At 38.8% G+C, this 18,850-nt stretch overlaps 1 protein-coding gene across 1 annotated transcript; it reads right to left on the bottom strand.

The window, feature by feature from the left end:
• Window positions 1-13,144: 13,144 nt before the first annotated feature.
• On the bottom strand, window positions 13,145-18,103 carry DDIT4L (DNA damage inducible transcript 4 like). The gene is made up of 3 exons (NM_001081519.1): window positions 17,950-18,103; window positions 17,507-17,646; window positions 13,145-15,640 (listed from the first exon to the last, which is right to left on the bottom strand). The coding sequence occupies exons 2-3, from the start codon at window positions 17,595-17,597 to the stop codon at window positions 15,150-15,152; spliced, it is 582 nt and encodes a 193-aa protein (NP_001074988.1). The 5' UTR covers window positions 17,598-17,646; window positions 17,950-18,103; the 3' UTR covers window positions 13,145-15,149.
• Window positions 18,104-18,850: the final 747 nt, after the last annotated feature.

Raw genomic sequence — 18,850 nt, 5'->3', positions numbered from 1 at the left:
TCTGTAATTTCTCTCATAACTCTATCTGGACGAACTTGTGCATTAAACAAGCAGCATAAAATCCAGAATATTGGAAGTTTACCAATGCCCTCCTTTTTCTCTTCCTTATAATTGTCGTTCAGTCACTCAGTTGTATTTGACTCCTTGAGACCCCATGGACTGCAAAATGCCAGGCTTTCTTGTTCTTCACTATCTCCTGGAGTTTGCTCAAACTCATGTTCATTATTGAGTCAGTGATGCCAACCAACCATCTCATCCTCTATCATCCCCTTCTCTTTGTGCCCTCAATCTTTCCCAGCATCAGAATCTTTTACAATGAGTTGGCTGTTTGCATCAGGTGGCCAAATTATTGGAACTTCAGCTTTAGCATCAGTCCTTCCAATGAATATTCAGGGTTGATTTCCTTTGGGATTGACTAGCTTGATCTCCTTGCTGTCCAAGGCACTCTCAAGAGTCTTCTCCAGCACCACAGTTCTCTTCCTTATACCCAGCCACCAAAACCTTATCATTTCTCTTTGCAATGACTCTTGAGCTAATTAACATCACTGTCATCATTATATTTAATATACATCAGTTGTTTCTTGTCTAGTTTAGACTCTTCTTGCCTCCCACCTTGGCTATTTCAGTTCTTCACTGATCTCCTGCCTCCTGCCTTTTTATCACTCCTAAACTCTTTATTATATACAGTGTTTTCGGATTGATTTCCCCCAAGTCCTACATTATAATAGTACCTCACTGCTTATAAACATGAAATAGCTCAACTGTGTAGAAACTGCCTTTCTTAGAGTGACATCCGAAAGGCCTCTGCATTCTGGGCCTCTATTTTTTTCTAATTCATTCTAATCTAATTTATAATCTATTTTATAAATAGTTATTTATAAAACTATTTTATAAATAGTTAATCTATAATAGAGTTTTTATAAATAGTTACTAATCTGTTTTATAAGTAGTTACTGAATATGCAAGTCTGCCTTAAAGTTGCTCAGAATGATTCAAAACTCCTGCTGCTGCCTCATTCTATGTGCAATGCTCTCCCTTGAATAAATTCTCTCACAAATATTGATCCTTTTAAAAATACATAAAGTATTAAAGCACAATGAAAAATATAGAGAATTATTAAAAAAAAACCTGTATACTAGGTTTTAACAGTTTTCAAACCTATTTATTTATCTTTAGGTTTTTGATCAATAATTCATTTGAGATGCTCCTGTATAATTTTCTTAGATCTCATTCATTTCCAAAAACATTTTTTATTGTTTTCTTTTCTTATATAAATATTTAAGGCTATACATTTCTTTTTATGTCTATACATTTCTTTTTTATGTTTTAACTGCATCCTAGGTGTTTTGCTACATAACAATTTCATTATCATTAAATTCTAAGTTTATAAAATTATCTTGACCTAAGTGTTTGTATTTGTATTTAAATTTACAAATGTATGGAAGTGTTATGGTTGTTTTCAAGCTTTTATTATTTATTTTACACAATAGTCTTTGTTAATTTAATGTTTGCTAGTGTGGTAAATTTGAGGATATATTTCCTGTGGACATGGAAGTAATCTGTATTTATAAGTTGAGGATTTATAGTTCTATGCATGGTTACTAAATATAGTATGTATGATGTCATTCCATCTTTCACTTCTTTAATTCTCTTTGGGATTGATCTCAATTGTTGTGTGTGTGTGTGTGTGTGTGTGTGTGTGTGTGTGTATTAGTTGCTTAGTCGTGTCCGACTCTTTGCAACCCCATAGGCTGCAGCCCACCAGAACCCTCCATCCATGGGATTCTCCAGGCAAGAACACTGGAGTGGGTTGCCATTTCCTTCTCCAAAAGGAACTATAGAAAGAAAGAAAGTGATGTCGTTCAGTCGTGTCTGACTCTTTGCGACCCCATGGACTGTAGCCTACCAGGCTCCTCCATCCATGGAGTATTCCAGGCAAGAGTACTGGAGTGGGTTGCCATTTCCTTCTTCACTCAGTTGTTAACAGAAGTATATTAACATTATTCACTATGTGTACAACTTTCTAATTTCATGAATTTGTACTTACTATGTTATTGGGTACATATGTTATAATCAGGGAAGAAAAGTCATTTGTTTATTGTGCTGGACTTTTCTTCTTCTTCTTCTTTTTAAGATGATGTTTTCAGGGATTTTAAATTATTTTTATTTATTTACTTTTGGCTGCCCTGGGACTTTGTTGCTGCCCTCTCTAGTTGTGGGTGCGCGGGCTTCTCACTGTGGTGGCTTCTCTTACTGTGACTCGTGGTCAGTAGTTGTGGTACACAGGCTTTAGGTGGAATCTTACTGGACTGGGGTCGAATTCATATCTCCTTCATTGGCAGGTAGATTCTTATCCACTGGACAACCAGGGAAGTCCTGTTGTGCTTGATTTTTAGCAACAAATGGCAAGTATTAACACTGGCTGTTGGGAGCAATTCTCTGTGGGTTGTTTATGTCTCTCCATGTCTTATAAGTGAGGTAGTGATTGCCCTCTGGTCTGAACTATCTTTTCAAGGATGTTTGTATAGTGATCAACAGTGGGAAATAGGTAGTATATTCTTCTGGAGCAAAGGGCAGGCATATCCATTACAAAAGATTTGGGTTCCCTAAGCTCAGGATTGCACTCCTGTAACACCATGAATAGGCATCCTTTGGTTTCAACACCACTGATATGGTGGGCCTTGGCAGGGATGAGAGCACTGATGCAAATATGCTGATTCTCATGCTGCATGAGAAGTCTCTTTCCCTGAAGTCTTCCACAAACAACCATGAAATTGTCACAGGCTAATACGAGAAAATCCTTTGTCTCTATCCCAGGAGTCTTGTGTCTTCACAAGTATCCATGAAACTATTACCTCTGAACATTACCTCTAAAGTAGGGTTCATTTTAGACCCTTTAGAGCTCTTCCTTTCATGTTACAACTTGTCTGCATTGCTGCTGCTACTACTTCTTTCCTACTCCACAGTGCCTATTATAGCAAGTTCTATTTGATTTATGTGGTAGTTAGCTAGAGAATTCTCTGAAACACAGTAAGAGTTGACTGATTATCTTTATTCTATTGCTGACAAAACATTGCAAAGTTGTGTTTTATACACCCTCCACATGGTTTTAGTCTGGATTTTAGCCTTGAAACAAGTTTATAAAACATCTCTCCTTTTTCTCCCAGCAAAGTCAAACAAGCTATAATATGGTTTTGATTTGAGATTTGATCTGTCTGCCTTTCCATTTTCTTCAGCATGCTTTGAATGGATTTATTAAGTTTTTTAAAATATATATTTGAAAATCATTAACTAATATTATTATGTAAATAACTTGACCTAAATATCAGTTCTAGAAATAAGTTCAGAATTTAGTTATCTAGATGGTCAAGTTCCTCAGCAGCCTCTTCCAAATAGTCTGCGTTCTTCAGCATGCTCCATCATATTTTTTCACATATTGTGTGTTCAGGCAATAAACATCATTTTATTTTATTCTCTGCAAAAGTAAATGTATCACAAGACTAATAATATGTAATCCATGGTCAAATAGTAATGACTTTTGCATTTTATAGTGTTTTCATTATTTATTCCATGGTTGCCCCTTATGGAGAGAATAATTGAATGCTGCCTATAATAATTGTTGCAGTTTGCTCAAAGTATTTATACTAGGAAAAATTAGTGGTCCAAATAAATTCTCAAATTTTCATATCTCTTAGAGCTGGTTCAGTGAAAGTATACTTGTTGGAAGTATAGAAAATTCTAAAGTAGATATATAGTTTGAATTTTGCTTAAATTTTAAATTGCCTACAGCCTTTTAAAATTTTTAAAAGTTTTATTTATTATTAAGTACAGAAAGAGATGTATAAAATACATGTAAAGCATAAAGAGTCAGGATTCAACAATATATGCATGCCTAAGATGTTTAGAGATACCAATATATGTGGTTTATTTATTTAAGAAACCCAGGGATTCATGAGCACAAATTTCAGGAGAGTGGATACATCTGGAGTGACAAGAAAGTAAGTGGAAATAATGAGGAGCTCACAGAAAAAATTAAAGGTGATAGTCGAGATCTTTCTATAAAAGTTGGAGGTAGGCGTGCATATATTGTGAATCCTGACTCCTTATGCTTTATATACATTATATATCTTTTGTACTATCTCTACTAGCACTGTTGATGTTTTCTGTGAGCCCCTCATTATTTCCACTTATAGTCTTATTCCTTCAGATATATCTACTCTCCTGAAATTTATGCTTATGAAACCCTGGGTTTTTAAAATAGATAATCCACATGTATTGGTATCTCTAAACATTTTAGTTTTCTATGTTTTTACATCATTAAGTAAGCAAAAATAGCCTATTTATTCTTTTCTGATTTTTAAAAATTTATTTTAATTGGAGGCTAATTACTTTAAAATATTGTATTGGTTTTGCCATACATCAACATGAATCTGCCACGGGTATACACGTGTTCCCCATCCTGAACCCTCCTCTCTCCTCCCTCCCCGTACCATCCCTCTGGGTTATCCCAGTGCACCAGCCCCAAGCATCCTGTATCCTGCATTGAACCTGGACTGGCGATTCGTTTCATATATGATATTATACATGTTTCAATGCCATCCTCCCAAATCATCCCACCCTCTCCCTCTCCCACAGAGTCCAAAAGACTGTTCTATACATCTGTGTCTCTTTTGCTGTCTCACATACAGGGTTATCGTTACCATCTTTCTAAATTTCATATATATGTGTTAGTATATCGTATTGGTGTTTTTCTTTCTGGCTTACTTCACTCTGTATAATAGGCTCCAGTTTCATCCACCTCATAAGAACTGATTCAAATGTATTCTTTTTAATGGCTGAGTAATACTCCATTGTGTATATGTACCACTGCTTTCTTATCCATTCATCTGCTGATGGACATCTAGGTTGCTTCCATGTCCTGGCTATTATAAACAGTGCTGTGATGAACATTGGGATACACGTGTCTCTTTCAGTTCTGGTTTCCTTGGTGTGTATGCCCAGCAGTGGGATTGCTGGGTCATAAGGCAGTTCTATTTCCTGTTTTTTACAGAATCTCCACACTGTTCTCCACAGTGACTGTACTGGTTTTCACTCCCACCAACAGTGTAAGAGGGTTCCCTTTTCTCCACACCTTCTCCAGCATTTATTGCTTGTAGACTTTTGGGTAGCAGCCCTTCTGACTAGCGTGAAATGGTACCTCATTGTGGTTTTGATTTGCATTTCTCTGATAATGAGTAATGTTGAGCATCTTTTCATGTGTTTGTTAGCCATCTGTATGTCTTCTTTGGATAAATGTCTGTTTAGTTCTTTGGCCCATTTTTTGATTGGGTCATTTATTTTTCTGGAATTGAGCTGCATGAGTTGCTGGTATATTTTTGAGATTAGTTGTTTGTCAGTTGCTTCATTTGCTATTATTTTGTCCCATTCTGGAGGCTGTCTTTTCACCTTGCTTACAAAGCCACAGTCATCAAGACAGTATGGTACTGGCACAAAGACAGAAATATAGATCAATGGAACAAAATAGAAAGCCCAGAGATAAATCCACTCACCTATGGACACCTTATCTTTGACAAAGGAGGCAAGAATATACAATGGAGAAAAGACAATCTCTTTAACAAGTGGTGCTGGGAAAACTGGTCAACCACTTGTAAAAGAATGAAACTAGAACACTTTCTAACACCATACACAAAAAACAAACTCAAAATGGATTAAAGATCTAAATGTAAGACCAGAAGCTATAAAACTCCTAGAGGAGAACATAGGCAAAACACTCTCCGACATAAATCACAGCAGGATCCTCTGTGACCCACCTCCCAGAATATTGGAAATAAAAGCAAAAATAAACAAATGGGACCTAATTAAAATTAAAAGTTTTTCTGATTTCTTATTGCATTTGGTATTTTTTTTATTTTTTATTTTTTAATTTAAATTTATTTATTTTAATTAGAGGCTAATTACTTTACAATTTTGTATTGGTTTTGCCATACATCAACATGAATCCACCACAGATGTACATGTGTTCCCAATCCTGAACCCCCCTCCCACCTCCCTCCCCATACCATCCCTCTGGGTCATCCCAGTGCACCAGCCCCAAGCTTCCTGTATCCTGATCAAACCTGGACTGGCGATTAGTTTCTTATATGATATTATACATGTTTCAATGCCATTCTCCCAAATTCTCCTCCCCCTGCCTCTCCCACAGAGTCCAAAAGACTGTTCTATACATCTGTGTCTCTTTTGCTGTCTCACATACAGGGTTATCGTTACCATCTTTCTAAATTCCATATATATGCATTAGTATACTGTATTGGTGTTTTTTTTTTTTTTTCTGGCTTACTTCACTCTGTATAATCAGCTCCATTTGGTATTATATCCTAAAGATTCATCCGGATCCTTTATAACTTAAATTCTATTTGTTTTCACTATTATAGCCTGCAGTTTATGAGTACAGCACCATTCATGTATCCATTCTATAGCTGATGGACGTTTGTGTTGTTTCCACATTATTCTTCTAACAGTGTGATGATAAACTGCCAGTCTCTTGGCACATGGGTGAGAGAGTTAAAAACGGTAATCTTACAACCGGGAAATGAGTACAGGGATAAATAAAATGTTTTCCCTGAGGTGTGTGAAACACAGTTTTAAGGTGACCAATTTCCAAAGCCTTTGCTTCTATGTATGCTCCTTCCTAAAATTAATCTCCCTGAGAACTTGCCTGAGATGCAGGTCTGACTTGCTCACTTCCCCTGTAACAAGCCTCTTACCTCGATTCACAAAAGACATGCTGCTCACTATTGGCGCATCTTACTTTAATGCCTTATTCAGGGGCATAATAACCTCTCAGGTACCAAACATTGCTCTAGGATAGTTGGAACCATTGCTCTAGGATAGTACTGAGAAAGCTAATTATTTGAATGTCTGGCATCATGAGTGAAATTGTGTACCCCCCAAATCCATATGTTGAAGTCCTAATGCCTTGTACCTTAGTACTGCGACTATATTTGGAGACAGAGTTTATAAAGAGATAATCAAGGTAAAACAAGGTCTTTAGGGTGAGTCCTAATCCAATATGACTGTTGTCCTTATGAGAAGAGGAGATTACACAAACAGTACAGAGAGAAATGATGTGAAGAAAAAAGGAGAATGCTGCCATCCATAAGCCAAGGAGAGAAGCTTCAAGAAAAAAGCAACACAGCCAGCACCTTGGTCTCACACCTCAAGCCTCCAGACATGTGAGGAAGCAGGTTTCTGTTGCTCAGGCCACCAAGCCTGTGGTATTTGTTATGGTAACTATTACTTCTAGCTAAGAAATTCTGCAAATCTGGTGGTCTTTAGTCCTTTGATTTCAGTTAATTCAGTCACTCAGTCGTGTCTGATTCTGTGACCCCATGGACTCTTTAATTTTCTTGAAGACATCTAGTCTTTCCCATCCTATTGTTTTCTTCTATTTCTTTGCATTGATCACTTAGGAATGGTTTCTTAATTTTGATCTCAACAATTAGGAAATAAAATCTTATTGAACTGTCTCTGTCTAAATCATCTGAAATATTTTTTGGAAATATATATTCATATGACTTTGGCATATATCTTGAAAGTAGCTCAAATATTGATTACAATTATGTATTGTAATTGGCAAATTTTTTGTAGTCCCATCTACTTATTGGTACTAATACATTTTCTCATAGCTTACATCTGTAAAGACAAAACATAGGAAATGGTGCTTGATTCTCTAATTCTAGCAAAAACAATATCAATAAATTAATTCACTAATTTAAAAGGATCATTTCACTTGCAAATCAAAACCACAATGAGATGCCACTTCACAGCTATCAGAATGGCTATTGTCAAAAAGAGCACAAGTAACTATTCTTGGTGAGGTGACAAGTGTTCCCACTTTGTACATTGTTGGTGGGAATGTAAATTGGTGTAGCCACTGAGGGAAACAGTATGGAAATTTCTCAAAAAACGAAAAATAAAGCTACCATATGAGCTGGTAGTTCCACTCCTGGGTATGAAAGTGAAAGTGTTAGTCACTCAGTCATGTCCAACTCTTTACAACCCCATGGACTGTAGCTGGCAGGGCCTCTCTGTCCATGGGATTCTCCAGGCAAGAATATTAGAGTGGGTAGCCTCTCCCTTCTCCAAGGGATCTTTCTGACCCAGGGATCAAATCAGGGTCTCCTTCATTGCAAGCAGATTCTTTACCCCACTCCTGGGTATACATCTAAATAAAACAATAAAAGTGATTCAAAAAGATACATGCATCCCAGTGTTCCTAATGGAATTATCTATAATTGCCCAGATATGGAAGCAGGGTTTCTCAGGTGGTGCCAGTGGTAAAGAATCCACCTGTCAATGCAGGAGATGTAAGAGATGTGGGTTCTATCCCTGGGTAAGGAAGATCCCCTGGAGGAGAGCATGGCAACCCACTTCAGTATTCTTGCCTGGAGACACCCCACTGACAGAGGAGCCTACCAGGCTGCAGTCCACGGGGTCACAAAGAGTTGGATAGGAATGAAGTGACTTGGCATTCATGCGTGCACATGGAAACAACCTACAGATGTCCATCCTCAGATGAATGGATATTTAAGATGTGGTATAGATAGTTAGATAGATAGAAACACACAATGGAATACTACTCATCCATAAAAAAGAATGAAATTTAGTCATTTGCAACAACATGGATGGACTTGGAGGACGTTATGATAAGTGAAGTAAGTTAGAGAAAAGCAAGTACTATATGATATCACTTATATGTGGAATCTAAAAAATATAACAAACTAGTCAATATAACAAAAAAGAAGCAGACTCACAAATATAGAGAACAAACTACTTAGTAGTTCCCAGTGGAGACAGATAAAGAGGAGGGGCAACATAGGGGTAGGAGATTAAAAAGTATAAACTAATATGTATAAAATAAGCCACAAAGGTATGTTGTAGAGCACTGGGAATATAGCCAATATTTTAAAATAACTATAAATGAAATATAAACTTTACAAATTGTGATTATATTGTACATCTGTAATATATAATATGGTACATCAATTATACTTAAATAAAAAAATGTAAGAAAAGGAAAAATTTACAAATCCAAAATTGTAAACTATTAGGCTAATTATGGTAACTCAAATTAGATAGACTATTACTTAGTCATCAAAAGTGATCTTTATACAATGATCATTATTGTAAGAAGAAAGATGTTCATAATAAAAGGTGAAACACAAAATTGAATAAAAATTCCAAATTCAGGGTGAAAAAAAATCATTTCACTGAGATAGTATTATTTTTTGCTTAATAGTATGTAGATAATTCAAACATATTCAATGTTGTTTTTTATTGTGTACTATTACTATGTAAGGTTAACTCAATCATATAAGTAACATTTAAAGACTTATTGTCACAGGAAATTTTAGAAATTATAATTTAAAATTATAATCTTGATTATATTTTAAGAAGGAATGTTAATAAAAGACTTCCAAGTCTAAAATATATGAAGGTAAAATTCAGTTTAAAAAGTAGACTTTAAGAAGATACAGGAAAAAAGAAAAAGTAATTCTGAAAAATTTTATTGTTGAAATAAGTAAGTAATTTAGTGTTTTCTAAATTGTTGTTGGTGAGTTTTAAATCACCATGCTATTTACATTCCATTGGAAACATTCAACAAGGTGATGTAATCTTTCATTTAAAAAGATCATATTCACCACATAACAAACATGTATTATTTGCAACTTTTTAAACTTAGGATAAAAATTTTGGATGGCAATTAGAAAAATATAGCAGAGGGTGTACTTTTCCAAAATTCTCTTAGATGTATCACAAGCAAAAAAAGTTTGAAGAACATTGATCTAGATTTGATAACTAAAAATAGAATTGCTAACTCATAAAGTATGTTTATCTTCAGCTTTACCAAATAGTGCCAGGCTGCATAGATACACATATTGGCATGTTGAAATAGGTTTTTTCCCTTGTATCTTCATCAAGATTTGGAATTTTCAGAGTTTAACAAATCTTTTTTTGAATCAATATGGATGTGTATACATTGGTGTCTTGTGCTTTTTTTCTCATTGTGCTTTTAAGTTGGATTTCCCTATTTACTAATTAGGTTATGCATCTTTTCATATGTTTACTACAGTATAGGTTTCCTTTTCTATAGAGTGCCATTCAAGCTTTTGCAGATACTTTTTTTTTTTGAGTAGTTTGTGTTTTTCTAGAATTTTCTAGTTTTTCAAAGAATTATTTCTTTGAAATAATTCTTAACATTCTGGCTACTACCTCTTTTCAGTTATATGTATAGTATCAAGATACTTTCAATTCATGACTTATATTTTTATTCTTTTTTAGTTTTATGTGATGGAGAAGGCAATGGCACCCCACTCCAGTACTGTTGCCTGGAAAATCCCATGGATGGAGGAGCCTGGAAGGCTGCAGTCCATGGGGTTGCTAAGAGTTGGACACGACTGAGTGACTTCACTTTCACTTTCCACTTTCATGACTGGAGAAGGAAATGGCAACCCACTCCAGTGTTCTTGCCTGGAGAATCCCAGGGACAGGGGAGCCTGGTGGGCTGCCGTCTATGGGGTCGCACAGAGTCGGACACGACTGAAGCGACTTAGCAGCAGTGTTATGTGACAGACAAAAAGTTTGAAGGATTTCTTTGAATCTTTAAGAAATCCTTTTCTATTTCAAAAATCATAAAAATATATTGTCATCTTAAAGCTTCCCTTTCACATTTAATTATTTAATCAACCTGGAATTGATTTTCATGCTTGCCATGTGTGTATTCAATTTCATTTTTTTAACATAGATAATTATTATAGTTCCCTTTATTGGAATACACCATCATTTATTTGCTCATTGATCTAAAGTGCCAACTCTGTTATAAATCAGCTTTGCAAATACATATGTGTAGGTCTGTGTCTGGGCTATTGTTTTACAGACTAACTCATCACTTTCTGTGTAGCAGAAATTCTGTTTTCAGTTAAAGCCTATTTCCTTCTGGGCATACTGTGCTACCACATTTCCCAGCCCCTCTTGCAACTGAATGAGTCCATATGACTGAGTTCTATAGGGGATGTAGACATACGTTATATACATGACTTCCACACCTGGCCCCAATTTTCTCACAAGACCCTTCACAGTCTCTCTTATCTCGAGTTTGTGCCAGGTGTGGAGGACCGTAGAGCACTGTGAGTCCATAATCAATGGCAGAGTCTAGGCAGGAGTCTGGGATTTTAAACATCCCGTGATCCTCCTCCCAGTGCATTTTCGTGTATCTCTCCCTCCTCATCTGCTCCTAGTGAGCCTTGGACGTTTGGTTTTATTATCACTTGTTTAAACCGATACAGACAATTGAGACTCAAGTGCATGAAGGTACGTGAGAAAGTAACCAGGTCAACTGCAAAAAACACGTGTAACGGTGCCAGGATTGAAACGCATGTCTTTTCAAATATTTAGGATTTTTATTCTAGGCACAGCTCTGTTCCAATGAATGGTGAATACTGTCAGGAGTTTCCTCATTCTTTTCTACCTGAAAAGAAATCACATTGAGAATTCTTTGAACTTAAGGGCAAATGTTTCTGATGTTTTTATAGTCCTTCACTGATACAGATAAGATGTCTATGCTGCCTAGAGCAGTTGGAGGCAGCATTGTGAGCACAGCTTCTGAAACCAGCTTTTTTTTTTTTTGTCTGCAATTCATCTTAATTGTGGCACACAGAATCCTCTCTGGTTACAGCCTGTGGGGATCTTTCAGTTGGGACTTTCGAACTCTTAGCTGTGACACACGGAATCCAGCTCCCTGACCAACCACTGGACCACCAGAGAAGTCCCTGCAAAGCAGCTTGGTTTTATACCTTGGCTCTCTTGCATAACTTGGTGTGTTGGGCAAGTTACTTAACCTCTCTGTGTCTACTCATTTAGCCATAAGATGGACATGATAATGATCTCATTCCATAGGGCTGATATGAGGAGTAAATGAGATGGTTTATGTAAAGCACCTCAGTTAGGCAGCCTAGATGTAGCAAGTCTTATTAAATTCGGGTTATATAGTGTCAGAAATCCGAACTAATGACATATATTTGAGGAGACAAAAAATAGGTGGACAAGATTAAAAATTCAAATTGATGAATAATTGTGGAATTAGAGATATGTTGCTCTAATAGGATATTCTGGTAAAAATTAAAATATACACTGGTCTTACCATCTGATGTATTTGTATCCGGCTATTAGGAAAACTATACAAAAAGCCTATACACAGTGAGTTTTTTTTTTAAGACAGTAGCCAAAGGAGCTTAAATTATTAATGTCTTCCAGTGAAAAGTATTATTGTATTTGAAGAACTATGAAGTGAATGACTCTTTGATACATTAGTCAGTTCAGTTCAGTCGCTCAGTCGTGTCCAACTCTTTGCGACCCCATGGACTGCAGCATGCCAGGCCTCCCCTCCCTGTCCATCACCAACTCCCGGAGTTTACTCAAACCCATGTCCATCGAGTCGGTGATGCCATCCAGCCATCTCATCCTCTGTCATCCCCTTCTCCGCCTGCCTCCAATCCCTCCCAGCATCAGAGTCTCTTCCAATGAGTCAACTCTTCGCATGAGGTGGCCAAAGTATTGGAGTTTCAGCTTTAGCATCAGTCCTTCCAATGAACACCCAGGGCTGATCTCCTTTAGAATGGACTGGTTGGATCTCCTTGCAGTCCAAGGGACTCTCAAGAGTCTTCTCCAACACCACAGTTCAAAAGCATCAATTCTTCGGTGCTCAGCTTTTTTCAAAGTCCAACTCTCACATCTATACATGACTACTGGAAAAACCATGGCCTTGACTAGATGGACCTTTGTTGGCAAAGTAATATCTCTGCTTTTCAATATGCTATCTAGGTTGGTCATAACTTTCCTTCCAAGGAGTAAGTGTCTTTTAATTTCATGGCTGCAATCACCATCTGCAGTGATTTTGGAGCCCAAAAGAATAAAGTCTGACACATAAGCACATGCAATTTACAACTAGAATGTTATAATAAAGAGTACAAATAGCCTTTGTCAAAATGGAGATAAATACTTGTTCTAAAAGCTTCCCTCAAATACTGTCAAATATATTTTAAGGTGATCATTGCATAACTCAGAAAAGACAAAGTGGACAAGAAAATTAAAAATATATGCTGCTTTATTGTCAAAATTGACAAACTTAATTTCCTTTAACAGGAATATTAATTTAAGGGTCTCTATAAAGCCATCACTATTTTGTGAGTATAAAAGACAAGAGAGTCAAAGACAACTGTTAGTGGGAAAAGGACAACAATTCTACATGCAGGCCAGATTCCTCACCCACAGAATCACAATGACCTTCAGAGCCCTAGGCAATAACAGACATGCAGTACCAACTCAACTGATCTTGGCCCAGTCGGTAAGATTGGCTTTGCGCTATCTTTCCAAGCACTTGAAGAGTTCCGTTTGTTGGAACACTTGCTGATTTGAATAGTGAAATTTTAGATCATTTATGGGATTAGAAACAGGATCACACCTGCTTTTGAATTACACTACGTTGAAGCCATGGTCCCTACAATGCCGGCCTCAGGTATGTAAACTCCTGCCAATAGCTTGGGCAGGAGACCTAAATAAGCTCCTTATCCATGACCAACAGCAAGGATGTGAAGGTCTTCCTGAACGAACATTATAACGTGGACGCTATGCTTTCTCCTTAGCATTAAAAGATAAAGATCTAGCTAGTTGGAATAAGAGAAAAAATTAAAGGCCTTTATTGTTCCCTGGGGACAGGTGTCCAAGGATGAAGAAAGCTGGGTGTGCATGCACTGGTTATCTAGATCACAATTTTCATTCTCTAGTCTGTACTATAAACTAGATGTGTGTGTGCACTAAGTCGCTTTGGTAATGTCCAATTCTGTGTGACCCCATGGACTGTAGGCTGCCAGGCTCTTCTGTCCATGGGATTCTCCAGGCAAGAATACTGGAGTGGTTTGCCATGCCAGTGGGATGATCCAGGGGATCTTCCCAATCCAGGTATCAAACTCAAGTCTTTTATGTCTTATGCATTGGCAGGTGGGTTCTTTACCACTAGTACCACCTGGGAACCCCATAGACCAGATATCCATAGCCAAAGGAGACCTTGTAAATATGCCCATCTTAAAAATGGAAAGTAATGGTGTGCAGCTATCTTTGAATTTTCAGGTTAAGGAAGTTTCCTTCAGTTCCCAGGAAAGGCCAAGGATGAGATAAGACTGATATGGTGAGATGGTGATATCTGAGATTAAGTATATGTAAAAGTAAAATGAAGCTAGATTATCAAGTGAATGTGAAAGGAACCTGAACTCACTTATCCTTGTATACACTCACCATTCACTCAATAGAAGAGGAATCAACTACATGCAAAAAAATCAGCATTTTCCATTTTTCTAGTTTAAAGATAAAATTAAATACTTATGAACTAGAAAAACTGAGCAGGTATTGTACCATATTATTTAAAACAATACTGTGGTTACTGAAATGGTAGTTCAAGTTTTTGCCACCTCTTTGAAACAGAAGAGTGGAGAGGATGCAAAGAAACAGAAGTTTGTGACTCTGTTCCCAATGCAAGATTCCTTATTCACTTTTGCATGAGGTTAGGATCTAATTAAGCTCACCCACTTGATTAATTTTATACTCCTATATAAGAACTCTTCAACTTTGAGTAGGGGCAGGAAATGGGTAGTATGGGCTTTTGGAAATTTCGATGGGCTAAAAAGCATTCATATAAGATTCTGTGATTGAGAGGATCACACTGAAAACTTATAGAAAAAAAGCCGTATGAAAATCAAACTAGGCAAAGTGGGTTTCTACAGTCTATTGGCAAGACTACCTGGAACACTTGTGGAGTCAAATAAAAAACTAAAGTGTATTGCTTCTTTTCTTATTCTATTCCATTCCATTTTATAAAAACTGTGGTAAATTCAGACAATGTATTCTCTCGCTGGTCATCTCTCAACAGCCCCAAATAAGCCCTTCAGTTGGGGTGGCTGTGAATATGAAACCCAAGGAAGATGATTTCAGCTTGGTGTGCCTTGCGGAGAGCAGGCAAGGCAAACTACAATGACTCTGGGAGGCTGTGAAGTTTTTATTACCCAACCATAAAAAGGACTCTTTCAAGAGCTTCCCTTTTAGCACTCTTCAATGACTGTTGTGCCAATCAAGGAGTAAAGCTTTTTCTTAACAAGTCGGAATCCTGAGCTCAGGATCAGAGTTCGCCTGAGGCCAGAGGAGAAGCGACCTCGACTAAAGAAAAAATCCCTGAAGCTCGTCCATGAGCAGTTCTCCTGCTTAAACACAAGGGTGAGCTCAAAGGTGGGCACCACGCTAGAATCACACACAATCCTATCCAGCTTTTTACATACATTTTCAATTTCCAAGTTCACGTGCATAACACAGCCCCGCAGACCACAGGGCTCCGTGGAGGAAAGTCTCAGGACGTCTTGAGCAATCCTCTGGGTCAGTTTTTCAGGAACAAGGACTCTGGAGCAGCCAAGTTTGGTGTGCTTAGATTTGGACAGACAGTTCTCCAGCATTTTAACCAAACTCTGGCAAGTTGTCTCCTCAAATACCACCTCATTGAGGTTGGGCTCAGGAACAACATAATCCCAGTAGTCAAAATCTGTGGAAAATGGAAGTTTAAGATTAAAACAAACAAACAAACCCAGGGGCAGGAAAAACACACCCAGATTTGGCAACACTGTTTATTTCTATCTATCAGATCTACTTGTTCTAATATTTGTTTGGAAGTCATTTGATCTCACTTTGCTGTTAACTTTCTGAGTAATAAAGCAAATCAACTGACCTGAGACTGAAAGTTCATCTATGAAATAAAGGTTTTGATAAATAGGGTAGGTAGGCTATAACCATTTTTCAATAAACTTATATGTGTATACACACACACAATCTTAAAGACTATGTAACCAAATCTATTCATGGCTATTTTCAAATACTAGTGATTTTCTTTTCTATCTTGCTCCCTGATTTGCTTATGGGGGGTTTCAAGTTTCCTTTTATAGAGACTATGCATTAGGTTTGGACTAAAAATGTTAATAATATTTTTGGACTAAGGATTATTACTTTCTAAGAATTCACTCATTTATTCTTGTAAAACAGTTTTTTCTTTTTTTGCTATTATTCTTTAGTGATGAACTTAAAATGACCTTGATGATGAGCTATATTAAACATCAATTAAATTTGTGTTTTCTTTAAAAGTCTTTACTGGAATGACCTGTAGATCCCTATTTTAGCTTCAACCTCTTTGATTAAAAATTGCCCACAGAGAAGACTTCTGAGGTTCGCAAGGATATTTATAACTGGCTGGGTGGGTTTTTTTTTTTTTGGAGCCAAGCAAAACAAAATAGTCCTAGGAAAACAAAATTAGATTTGCTCAAAGGAAAAGAGATAGCTCTGCATTTGGTCACCTACCTTCCAAATTAATCCTACCCCTTGGCAGGATGCCATACCACACACACAGTCAACTGAGCAGGTCACAGGCAGATGCCCTGTGGGCTCCCTGCCTGAAGTCTTCTGCACCTTTGTTGGCTACTATATCCCTTACACACTTAGGTCACAGTGTGTGTGTGTGTTTTTTTTAAATAAATAAAACAAATGCACTCCAAATTATAAGGCTCTTTTTTTAAATCTATGTTGAAGACAGAATTTTAGAGCTTTGGCTTATAAAATTAGATCATCAACCACTTCACCTTCTAAATGAGGAAGGCCCAAACGATCTTAAGCAATTGATCTATGTCCACACAGATCCTTAGTGGCAGCACAACATGTTAATTTAGAAACTGTTTAAAATTACAAGACAATATGTTCAGCATCACTGCAGTTTTAAAGCTTCCCTTTGGCATTAAAAAATGAAATAATGGGTATATCCACAAATAGAATACTACTCAGCAACCAAAAGGAACACATACTGATAGAATCAACAGCATGGAATGGATCTCAAAATCATTAGGCTGTGGGAAAGAAACCAGATACAAAGAGTACATACTACACGATCTATTTGCATGTAGTCCTAGAGGTAAAAGTAATCTATAGTGACAAAAAGCAGATCAGTGTTTCCCTGGAGACAGGGGAGAGGTAGAGTGGGTAGAGCAAATGGGTATGTGGGGCTTTGGGGGCAGAAGGTGATGGTACTAGTTACACAGGTGAATGCATTTGTCAAAACACACATAACTGTATACTTAAAATTCATCATAACTTCACAACCATGTAGGGTAGGGACCTGTATAGTTTTTAATCCCAAGGAGTCTATCAGCCACAGACTAGACCAGGTATCCCTTGGGATTTTATTTTTTGCTTCTTTTGATTCTCACTATCATAGACAGAAGATGCTGTTTTAAAGAATCTCTTTAAGATGGATTTTATCGCATCTCCAAAATTCAAGGAGAGGGTCGACAGGCATGCCCGCCAATCTCAATCCACCCAGGGAAGGCGGCCTTTGGAGGGAAGAAAGGGAGGCGGTTGGGAAACTCACCATTTAGCAGGCTCCCCGGGTAGAAGCCATGGTCCAGCAACTCTGAAATGCTGGCCGGGTTCTTACTGCTCAAACTGCCAGTTGCAACCATGGTCAACGGCTCTGTTTCCCTCGCGGGGCGGAACGGCCTTTCCGGGGCGCTAGAAAAAGGAGGCAAGAAGGACCGATTTGCAAAAGCAAGCAAGACGTGCAGGAGCTCCTAAAATGCCCAGCGTCCCCGGAGCGAACAAGGAGAGGCATTCATTTTCCAAAAGGGTGGACTCGGCCTCTGCAACTCAGGTTCACAAAACCCCGGGAGCAAAGACGCCAACTAACAGCCACAATCAACTAACTCAAAGTTGGCAAAACTTGGAACCGATTCGCCCAGCGGAGCTCACCCCTGAGCCCAGAGGAGCGGAGACCCCCGCCCCCATTCCTCCCACCCAGGCAGCCCCTGGCCTCACATGCTGGGGGTGCGCCGGGGCCGACGTGCTCGCTGGTCCAGCAGCGGGTAAATCGAGGCCGGCCTGGTCTTCAGGAACCCCCTCCCTCGGGGGCTCAGTGACCTGCGGGCCCAAGCAGCCACCGGCACCTTGCTCGTCCCGCCCCGCGGTTCAGGCTCCACTAAGCTGCATCGCCGCGGGGGTGGCGAGCACTTTATATGCCCAGCCTCCTCACCCGGCCCCGGCCCGCCCACCTGCACCGCCCCGCCCCGGGCCCGGGCCCCGCCTCCCCGGGGTCCGGTTGCATCTCCACCCGCACACTTCCAGCAGCCCTAGGCGAGCCGCTGGCAGTTGAGGAAAAGTTTGCGGTAGGATTGACACCTGTTGTTTCTTGGGTGGGCTACGGGTCACCACGAGTGCAATCCTGGGTGCACGACTCTCCCCAAAGTGATCGCTCGCCTCCGCCACCAACCTGGATTCTTTGGTGCGGCCCCTCTCCCCAGCGTGTGCACACACACGCTCCTGATGGCTTTGGTGAAGTTCTGTCCCGGGGAGGCGGGAAGCTTTCTGACTTTGTCTTTGACAGTGACCCGAGTCTCTGCTCTGACATGCCGAGCACTTTGCTTGAATATGTTTAGCTGTTCAACGGGCACCATTTATGCACTTAGTGCTGGCCTCTGACGGAATTCATTCTACTTCGCGTCGCGTCCCAAGGTTTCTGTACCCTCCTTTCCCGCACGCGGTCAGCTCTAGCTTGCCTTCCCGCATCCGAGGCTCCCCAGCCTGGGGTCTTCTCTGCACCTTCCTAGCGTTTCATCTATGACTAATGCGTTTTCTCCGGGAGAAGGGTGAGCCTGTTACTCTTCTAATTAGACCTGGCTCCAGAGAGCCAGCAGCTTGAATGAAGGGGAGTTTGCCAAGA

This window comes from Bos taurus, chromosome 6 (assembly GCF_002263795.3).
Source record: "Bos taurus isolate L1 Dominette 01449 registration number 42190680 breed Hereford chromosome 6, ARS-UCD2.0, whole genome shotgun sequence".
NCBI classification, from domain to species: domain Eukaryota; kingdom Metazoa; phylum Chordata; class Mammalia; order Artiodactyla; family Bovidae; genus Bos; species Bos taurus.
Note: the sequence above shows the minus strand (reverse complement) of the source record. Positions and strands in the feature narration are given on the sequence as shown.